Below are 10,085 nucleotides of genomic sequence, written 5' to 3'. Positions count from 1 at the left end.
TAGTCTCCAATAAAATTTCACCGACAATTTTGATCTCTGTTTTTTTTTTTTTTGTACAAGAGGGCAAAAGCTCATTGATCTCTACTTTTATGAATCCCAAAAATAAGAGGAAGGTGGAAAAAAATGCAAGCAAGAATATATAAAATTTTACAACGTACCGTAGGCTAGTTAGTGTTAAATATAAAACATTTATTTTAAGAAACAAATATAAAGCGTTCATTAAAAAATAAAATAAAGCATGACAGTTTTTTTTTTTTCAAAGGAGAAAACGTGGCATTTGTTTTATTAAAAAATAATTGAATTAAATAATAGGGTTAAAATTGGAAGAAAATATATAAAACTACCAGCTATAAGCTCAAAAGCTACTTGAAATAGCTTCTCAAAAAACTCTATAAGCTAGTGAAAAAAGTTTTTTTTACCAAACACATCTTATTATATCAAAACAAGGTTATAAGCTAGTCTAACAAGCTATAAGCTAGCTTATTCGTGTTACGAAACACAACCATGATGGTTTGAATTTAATGTGAAATTTTAATTGTTATAAACTTTATAGTGTAAATTAATTAAGATTGTATACCTCAATATAATCAAATAAAAATTAAAAGTTACCTTATTAAAATTGATTTTTTTTATAGAAAAATTGACTCATTTATTTGACATTTAATGTTACATTTGTATATTACATTTTGATTGGTTGATATCTTGAAAGGGTAAATATCCTCTAAACAAGAGAAGGTAATCTAGTCCTCACCGGAATAATATGATTCACAACAACATAGACGATGGACGAAATGGAACAGTTCAATAGTTGTGACCAGGGCCGTCCCTACAAAAGTGGAGGCTCAGCTCGGCTCTCAAATAAAAATAGACCCCTAGTCAAAATAAAAATACAATTTTTATAAAAGAGCAAAAAAAAAATTATAATGTTTTTTATTTTATATTTTTAGAGAATAATTATAATGTTTGTTGTCAGAGCTTTTTGGAAGAAGAGGAGTTGAACCAGAGTACATAAGTTCAACTTCTACAAAATTTACCACTGGGACGCGCCTTCAATTTTGTTAATACTACAATGTTATCTGTATATATTATATTTTCATTGCATTATATATATTAAAAAAAAATTGTTGGGCTCCAAAATTGGGGAGGCCCAGCTCAGTAGAGCTGTTTGCACCTTCCAGGAACGGCCCTGGTTGTGACACCAATTTTTTTTAAAGCAAGTTATAACACCAATTTAAATTTATTTGATTAAAGAAAAATATATAGAATTGCTCAAATAAAAAAGAGTATATATAAGACACGCCTTTTACATACACAAAAATAAAGGGGCCAAAATGTGCCGGCTCTAACATCCTATGTGTAGCTACATAAATAAGTTGTACATAGTATAATAATGAATAACAAGAACTACTGAAGAAGCCCAAAGATTAAAGTAAAAATTAATCATTCCCACTTGCTCTTAATTTGATGTGAGTGTCTATAAGCATAAGTCAGCAACAAACTTTTATCCATTCTTCTCAATGAATAAGTTTCAACCAACACATAACAACTAAATTTATTCCATTTGTTTGTTCCATCAAACTCTTCAACTTTTGTTACTCTCACTTGTCTTCCATTCCCAGCATTCCATCCAAACCTTCTTTGTTCCCATTTCATTGCCTCACCAACTTCCAACCTCAATCCAACACTTTTCTTTTCAACACTCTTAAACCACAAAACTCCATGAACCAATCTATTTTCATCCCAAACAGCATCCTTTCCTTCAATTTTAGCAACTTCTGTTTGAATAACAACATCTACAACCACATCACCTTCTCCACTATTTTCATTTTCCTTTGAAAATATCTTCTCCCATCTTTGCTCAAGTGTTAGCTCATAGAACATTGACATCTTCATCTGCTCCTTTAAATTCATTCCTTCTTTCACAAACATAAAAGGACAATACCAGTTTCCAACAATCACTGATCCAGAATGATCATAAGTCAATGGAAAGTTGAAATTTGGTAGCTTGGAACGCAAGGAATCATTTGAACCTAAAGCTTGGCTTAATTGGTAGTTGCGGGGAGTGCTAGCATGAAGTGCCCACCCTTCTTCCCTCAATAACCCAGGAGGAATTCCATTTGAAGCGATAGATTTTGCTTGAAAACCATAACTCTTCTTGATTATTTCAAACTGCTGATAATCATTGAAGGGCTTCAAAGCTCTTGGTTTAACATCATGGACAAAACTACAACATAAACATGTGGTCTTGTCCTCTTCCTTTGAACTTGTACTAGCTTGGCTGAAATCAATTCAAATTTAACAATTAATTTTGAAAGAACCACTATTACTTTATGAATCTATCTTTTCTCTTTCTTTAACCATGAAAGATAATTACCAACACAAATATAATTATGTCTCATATTACAATACTCTCAGTTGGGATGACAGGGAAAAACTTGTACAAAAATTACGAGAAAATGATTAAAATTAAATAAATACATACCCTTGATATTTCCCCTCCCTTCTTATAACATAGTAGCGATTAGAAGACAATGGTTGATTCAATACTGGAATGAACATAGCTTCTTCCAAAAAGGTGCTTTCACCTGCTGATAAATTGATGGTTAAATTTTTGTTCTGAGGTAAAGGAAAATTCTTGATTCTATTGTCTTTTGACAAACCAAAACAAGAGTAAGTTTGAGCTACTTCATCCAATATCACAAGATAACTTGAATTTGGTCCTGATGGTGGTGGATCTGAAAGAGCACTAGGATTCCTTTTGTACATGGAAAGAAGTCTTGTTGCATACATTTTCACCGATTTATAAATTAAACTATGATATTTTTGAGAGGATATTAAACAATGTTTATGTTTATGAATGTAGGTGTATCCTTATATACTTCATACTCCCTCCGTCCCTAATTATAAAACCCTTTTGAGAATTTTTTTTGTCCTTTTTTATAAGATCCCTTTGTTATTTCCAACTACATTAATTATTTATTTACATACATGCCCCTATTTATTATACATTTTTTCCTTCAATCAACAATAAATAACATGTTGAAAACATAAACTAACCTTCTTTCTTAAAGGATAAAATTGTAAAAACAATAGTGATTACAAACAACTTTAATACAAATATCCACTATCTTAATTCCCATGATTTTGGCAAAAGGGTCTTATATATAGGGACGGAGGGAGTATTTCTTATCCATGTTACATCAATTGTCAAACATCTAGTTTGAACGTAGAATTTTCATTTGTTAGGTAGTGACTAATTAAAAATAAGACATGGTTTAATTCATGATAAACCGTGTGCTGGTTATATCTTCTTTACATATGCTCCACGTACATATTGTCATTGTCGCCTAATAGAATTTTTCATAGAATATTCGGTTGGTTCAATACAAAAAATCCATTGTGTATTGACTTGGTCCTTTCTAACAATATTTCATTGACTATTCTGATTCTTGAACTCAAATATTTCTAATTTTCGTAACTTAAACTTAAGGCGGTAATCTTAATCGTTCCTGATAATTCGGAGGTCCAGTTACAGACTTGACAATTTTCATTTAAAAAGAATTGTAAAAAAAATCCAACACTGTTTATAGTAATAGACAATTAAATTGTAGTTAAATATATAAGCAAGGGTTCAAACATGACTTTTAGCTAAGGATAAATAGATCTTTACTTATGGACAATTCATAATTGACATCATAATTGTTGTCTTCCAAACATTTACCTACGGAACATTTAGTGACGGATTTTGTCCGTAGGTACAAGTATTTTTTCCTTTTTTTTAATTTTGATGCCCCTCTAAGTGTGAGTCCCTGTGCCAAGGGGCTGGTTGCACTTGACTAGGGCTGGCCCTGTTGGTAATGTATTTTGAGTAATGGTGTCAAATGCGTATACGTATGGTGGAATATTTTCATGACGGTGTCACATTTAATATGCATGTATTTTTGAAATATAGCAATTTTATGGTGTTTTTGATGTAATTCAAGAAGAAATCATGCAAATCGGCAAAGCAAAGACATCAGAAGATTTGTGTGGTACTTGGAAAGATGATAAATGAAGATTCAAGAGGATCCTATAAAAAGGAACAAAGAAAAAAATTCAAAAGAGTCTTATAATTAGAGACGGATGTAGTATAAAGTATGTGGTACGTCATACAAATTATGGGGATTAGTGAGACATAAGGAGACTCTAACAATGTTATAAAATACCTTATTTTCTTACCTCCAAACGAATGAACGGAATACAAGGAAGAGAGATGGCATCCACACAACCGGCTTACAATCCAATTTGAACACTACTATATTTGCATATCTCTAGAAATTGCCACTTTGATAGCTTCTTGAAGCCTACAACTTCAGCTTCTATGGTGGTGACATTGCAGCACATCCAATCATATTGACCATGGAGAAGAAACTGTCTCGCTGATTCTCTAGGACATAATTTCATACCACGTAATGAAATTGTTATTGAAAGAGGCACAATCAATATTACACCAAATAGTGCCAAGAGAAGGTTTAAACCAAGAATGAGTTAGATTTGTATCATGACCCAAGTGTTTTGCTCTAATTTGCATATATATGGAGAGAGAGAGAGAGGGACGGAGGGAGGGAGGAGGGGGGGACCATATGATAATTTTCACTACAAATGATGCTTATAGTTGAGGATCTAAAACTAAAACATAATCTACAAACACATTGAATTTGAGTGGTGATCAGCCATTGCTGAATTAGTGCAATTTTGTGATGTGAATTTCTTTTGATGTTTTGAACCAAAGTGGCTATCCAATCTAATTAATATAGTTAGTGAAAAAGGATTATACAAGTTCGGCCAGTTGATAACTTGATTCTTTCTTATGGAAAAAAAAAACAAACAAAAGAGAACTAATAATGATTATATGGGATAGTAGTTTGCATGGATCGGAGTACCCTTTCATATTTACTTGCATACACAAAATAAAGGAGCCAAAATATGTGGGCTCTAACATCAACTATTAGTATACATAAATGAGCTGTACATAATATAATAATGAATAACAAGAACAAAATATTGAAGTGAACAAATCAGAAGAAAGTTTAAAGTAAACAAATGTTTGAGAAAATCATCATTCGCATTTGCTCCTAATTTGATGTGAGTGTCTATAATCATAAGTAAGAACCAATTTTGAATCCATTCTCCTCAATGAATAACTTTCAACCAACACATAACTACTAAATTTCTTCCATTTGTTTGTTCCATCAAACTCTTCAACTTTTGTTACTCTCACTTGTCTTCCATTCCCAGCATTCCATCCAAACCTTCTTTGTTCCCATTTCATTGCCTCAACAACTTCCAAACTCAATCCAACACTTTTCTTTTCAACACTCTTAAACCACAAAACTCCATCAACCAATCTATTTTCATCCCAAACAGCATCCTTTCCTTCAACCTTAGCAACTTCTGTTTGAATAGCAACATCTACAACCACACCACCTTCTCCACTATTTTCCTTTGAAAATATCTTCTCCCATCTTTGCTCAAGTGTTAGCTCATAGAACATTGACATCTTCATTTGCTCTTTTAAATTCATTCCTTCCTTAACAAACATAAAAGGACAATACCACTTTCCAACAACCACTGATTCAGAACAATCATTCAAAATTGGAAAATTGAAATTTGGTAGCTTGGAACGCAAGGAATCATTTGAGCCTAAAGCTTGGCTTAATTGGTAGTTGCGGGGAGTGCTAGCATAAAGTGTCCACCCTTTTTCCCTCAATAAACCAGGAGGAATTCCATCTGAAGCGATAGATTTTGCGTGAAAACCATGACTCTTCTTGATTATTTCAACCTGCTGATAATCATTGAAGGGCTCCAAAGGTTTTGGTTTAACATCACGGACAAAACGACAACATAAACATGTGGTCTTGTCCTCTTCCTTTGAACTTGTACTAGCTTGGCTGAAATCAATTCAAAATTCACAATTAATTTTGAAAGAACCGCTATTACTTATTAATCTATTTTCCTTAAAGTTTTAGCGCATGTTTGAGTTGGGTGTGAGATTGGTTGAGTCATGATAGGTTACCACAATTTTGAAAAAAACTATAATTTAGAGTTTTAACAAAATCACATGTCACCTTTATTTTTCCAAACTCATCGACAATCAAAACATGCACTTAAAAAGAGGATTAAAAATGTTAAAATTGTTAAACACACAAGTAAAATGAAACAATAAAGTTATGAAATAGATGCTTAAATTTAGGATTAGGGGAATGTATCACAGTCCAAAGCACATAATATTTCCTGGTTCAATGAGTACTCACAAAGGTATTTATATTTACCAACCTCAAAAAACACTAGCATGGTTTAAACTCGGAACCTCCAAGTCCAAAGCCTGTTTTTTTACCATTAGACTAAACCTTAGAATTGATTTTGTATAAACAGTAAAAACAATCATGGTGTTGTGCTCCAATGATATGCTGAGACAATATTTCGATGATCGTGGTTCAACTAGGCTTACATGAAAGAATAATGAAGAAATTTTATATTTTTTACTTTTAAGCACTAATTTCAAATTCCCCAAATTTAATTTCCTGGAGAAAAATGCTATAAAATTCTTTCATTGATAAAAATTAAGGAGGGTTAATTAGCATGAAATGGAATTTATGGGAAATAAATGAGTTGCAAATGAATCTTGTCCTATAATATTCAAATTATTTAAAAACCAATAATACTAATATTGTTAAAAAGCAAAAAAAGCTATAAGTTGGTTGATATAGATAAATTATTAAATAATACATACCCTTGATTCTTTCCCTTCCTTCTTATAACGTAGTAGCGATTAGAAGACAATGGTTGATTTAATACTGGAATGAACATAGCTTCTTCACTTAGGGTTGTTTCACCTGCTGAAATAATGATGGTTAAATTTTTGTTTTGAGGTAAAGGAAAATTCTTGATTCTAGTATCCTTGCACAAACCAAAACAAGAGTAAGTTTGAGCTTCTTCATCCAATATCACAAGATAACTTGAATTTGGCCCCGATGGTGGTGGGTCTGAAAGTGCACTAGGATTCTTTTTGTACATGGAAAGAAGTCTTGTTGCATACATTTTCTCTGATTTGTAAATTAAACTATGATATTTTTGAGAGGATATTAAACAATGATCTTGAAGATTAATCAATATATGTTTATGTTTATGAATGTACGTGTATCCTTATATACTTCATATTTCTTATCCATGTTACATCAATTGTCAAACATATAGTTTGAACGTAGAATTGATTATTCTAAAGTTTTATAGAATAAGACAAGGTTGATAAACCGTGTTTGACTATTCATAACGTACTGGTTATATCTTCTATACATATGCTCCACGTACATATTGTCATTGTCGCCTAATCAAATTTTTCATAGAATATTTGTTGGAACAAAATGTGCTTAATGTTAACCCTTAAGAGTTTTGATGATAACAAAGTATTAAAAATTGTCAATTGGATATGCTAATATTTGTTCAAGTATACATGACTTTAGACAAAAATTTGACATCTTAAAAAGGTCTTGAAAGAACAAATAAAGAGCAAATACATCAACAAAAAGGGAAGCTTAAAGCGTCTGAAGAAAACTGCTCCTGAAGATAAAGCGCTCCTGAAGATAAAGTGCTCCTGAAGTGATGACATCATCAGAAGCAAGTTTATCAGAAGTTGAGAATCACCAGAAGTTGTAGTTCATCAGAAGATGCAACTTAAAGCTTCAAAAGTTGTTCAACGGATTCAAACTCGTCTAAAGATTGCAGAAGACTGGAAAAGTATAGCAACGGCTATTTTGGAAGGATTTGAAGGCATTGGATGCTTATTCTTCAAAGAGTGTTGGCATAGTACTTTTGTACGAAGTGTACAACCACTACCTCCACTACTCTGTTTTGTCTCTGCTACAAGACAAGAAAAACAGCTCTGCCTGCAACAATGTTCCTTCTCAATGGGAATGCATTTGAAATTGATCTTTCTTAGGACAATAACCATATCAGGCAAATGATCATTGGTGATTGATTAAAAAGCTTCAAACGACTTTATTTTGAATGTGCTGGCAATTCAACGTCTCTTTCACACCTCTATATAAAGGAGTGAAGACTTAGAGTTTCAGTAGAACAATACCAAGAATTAACTGAGTCTAAACTCTGCTGAAATTGTTCTGCATTCAAAGTTCACTTAGAATTTCTTATCAAAGCTTATATCTTAGAAATTCTAGAGCCTTTAGAGTCTATATCTGATTTGTATTGTGAACACCACTGATTGTATATCAAGTGTTCAACCTCAAACATTTTTCTTGTAATTCTGTTTGAATTGAGAAGTCTCTTGCAGTTGTGTTTGACCAATATAAGTCTCTTCATTGTGTTCAGGAGCATAGGAAGTCTCTTGCAGTTGTGCTTGAGCATTTGAAGTCTCTTACTAAGTTTAGTAGTGAGCAATTGTAATTAGATATTACATAGTGAACTCTCCTTGGAAGTGCAAGGGGGACATGACTGACTTCCGGTTTGTGGTAGGAACCTGTATAAATTGCTTGTGTATTTCTTCTCTCTCTTTCTCTGTGTGTTTTTATCCGCTGCAATTAGTTCTGAATATCTCTTCAGAAGTAGAACTCTATCTGCTTCTGATATGTGTCTTCAGTTAGGAGAAAAAGAAGAAAAAGCCAACACAATTCAACCCCCCTTCTTGTGTTATTTTTTACCTTCAATATTCAGTTGGTTCAATACAAAAAAATCCATTGTGTATTGACTTGGTCCTTTCTAACAATATTTCATTGACTATTCTGATTCTTGAACTCAAATATTTCTAATTTTCATAACTTAAACTTAAGGCGGTAATCTTGATCGGTCCTGATAATTCGAAGGTCCGGTTACAGACTTGACAATTTTTATTTAAAAAGAATTGTAAAAAAAATTAATCCAACACCGTTTATAGTAATAGACAATTAAATTTTAGTTAAATATATAAGCAAGGGTTTAAACATGACTTTTAGTTACGGATAAATAGACCTTTACTTATGGACAATTCATAATTGACAGCATAATTGTTGTCTTCCAAACATTTACCTACGGAACATTTAGTGACGGATTTTGTCCGTAGATACAAGTGTTATTTCCTTTTTTGTTTTTTTAAAAAAAAAAACATTTGATGCCCCTTTAAGTGTGAGTCCTTGTGCCAAGGGGCTGGTTGCACTTGACTAAGGTCGATCGTGTTGGTAATGTATTTTGAGTAATGGTGTCAAAAGCGTATTGATATGGTGGAATATTTTCATGACGGTGTCACATTTAATATGCATGTATTTTGGAGATATGTGTAAATTATAGAAGATAAAAAGTAAAAGAAGTAGAGATAAACATAAGTGTCAAAAAAAAAAGATAAACATATATATCAAGTTACATAAACTTTTTTTTTTTTAGTAAAGGTAAATTGCATGAGTGATTACGTAAAGATGTTTTTTTTTTTTCCTTTGTTATTCTACCAAAAGAACATAAAAGTTGTTTTCTTTCGCATTTGTTAGGAAAATAATTAATGCATGAAATTATGAGTCGTCTCGTCACATGGAATTCTTGCATCCCTTGTTAAATTTCTCTCGTAACAATAACTATTTTCTTTATAGGAGTTACACATTGGGTCGTCTCGTATAAAAAATGAAACTTATGTTAAATGGTTCTTTCATGTTATAGATTAATTTTCTGGGATGAGCTTTTTCTTTTGAATCCATGCTCCTAACACTTGTGCTAAGTGTAGACTTATGATCAGTCAAGATAAAATCGAGTAAAGTTTCACAAAGTAATGTGTCGTAGAGTAAAAGCTATCAATGATATATGCTCTCGAAGGGAATGTACGCAGTTGCATTGTTGAAATGCCTACATTGAAAAGTCTAGTCTAAAAATAGATTTATCCTTTTGGTTTATTCAAGCTTTATTAGGTCATTTTTCACGTATAATAGATTAATCTTTTGAGTTGGATATTCTTATAAACTTATGCTCAAACATATTTCCTTCTAATCAATATATATTTATAGACCAAAATTAAATATCATCCTTTGATAATTAACAATATAACCAAGTTATTTTGATTCCTGACTTTC

The 10,085-nt window shown here is 32.0% G+C and overlaps 2 protein-coding genes across 3 annotated transcripts; both read right to left on the bottom strand.

The window, feature by feature from the left end:
- Positions 1-1,236: 1,236 nt before the first annotated feature.
- On the bottom strand, positions 1,237-7,198 carry LOC11426482 (uncharacterized). Of its 2 annotated transcripts, XM_039834274.1 has the most exons (4): positions 7,134-7,198; positions 2,661-2,843; positions 2,483-2,585; positions 1,237-2,278 (listed from the first exon to the last, which is right to left on the bottom strand). In XM_039834274.1, exons 2-4 carry the CDS (start codon positions 2,788-2,790, stop codon positions 1,441-1,443), a joined length of 1,071 nt encoding a protein of 356 aa, XP_039690208.1. In that variant the 5' UTR covers positions 2,791-2,843; positions 7,134-7,198; the 3' UTR covers positions 1,237-1,440. The 2 variants fall into 2 exon arrangements, with proteins under 2 accessions (XP_039690208.1, XP_003613360.2); XM_003613312.4 differs by having other exon boundaries at positions 2,483-2,843; positions 7,134-7,196.
- LOC25494608 (uncharacterized) lies at positions 4,951-7,175 on the bottom strand. The gene is made up of 2 exons (XM_013598281.3): positions 6,773-7,175; positions 4,951-5,930 (listed from the first exon to the last, which is right to left on the bottom strand). Exons 1-2 carry the CDS (start codon positions 7,078-7,080, stop codon positions 5,099-5,101), a joined length of 1,140 nt encoding a protein of 379 aa, XP_013453735.1. The 5' UTR covers positions 7,081-7,175; the 3' UTR covers positions 4,951-5,098.
- Positions 7,199-10,085: the final 2,887 nt, after the last annotated feature.

The sequence above is a fragment of the Medicago truncatula genome, chromosome 5, assembly GCF_003473485.1.
Source record: "Medicago truncatula cultivar Jemalong A17 chromosome 5, MtrunA17r5.0-ANR, whole genome shotgun sequence".
In the NCBI taxonomy this organism is placed as follows: Eukaryota; Viridiplantae; Streptophyta; class Magnoliopsida; order Fabales; family Fabaceae; genus Medicago; species Medicago truncatula.
This window is presented reverse-complemented; position numbering and strand designations above follow the sequence as displayed.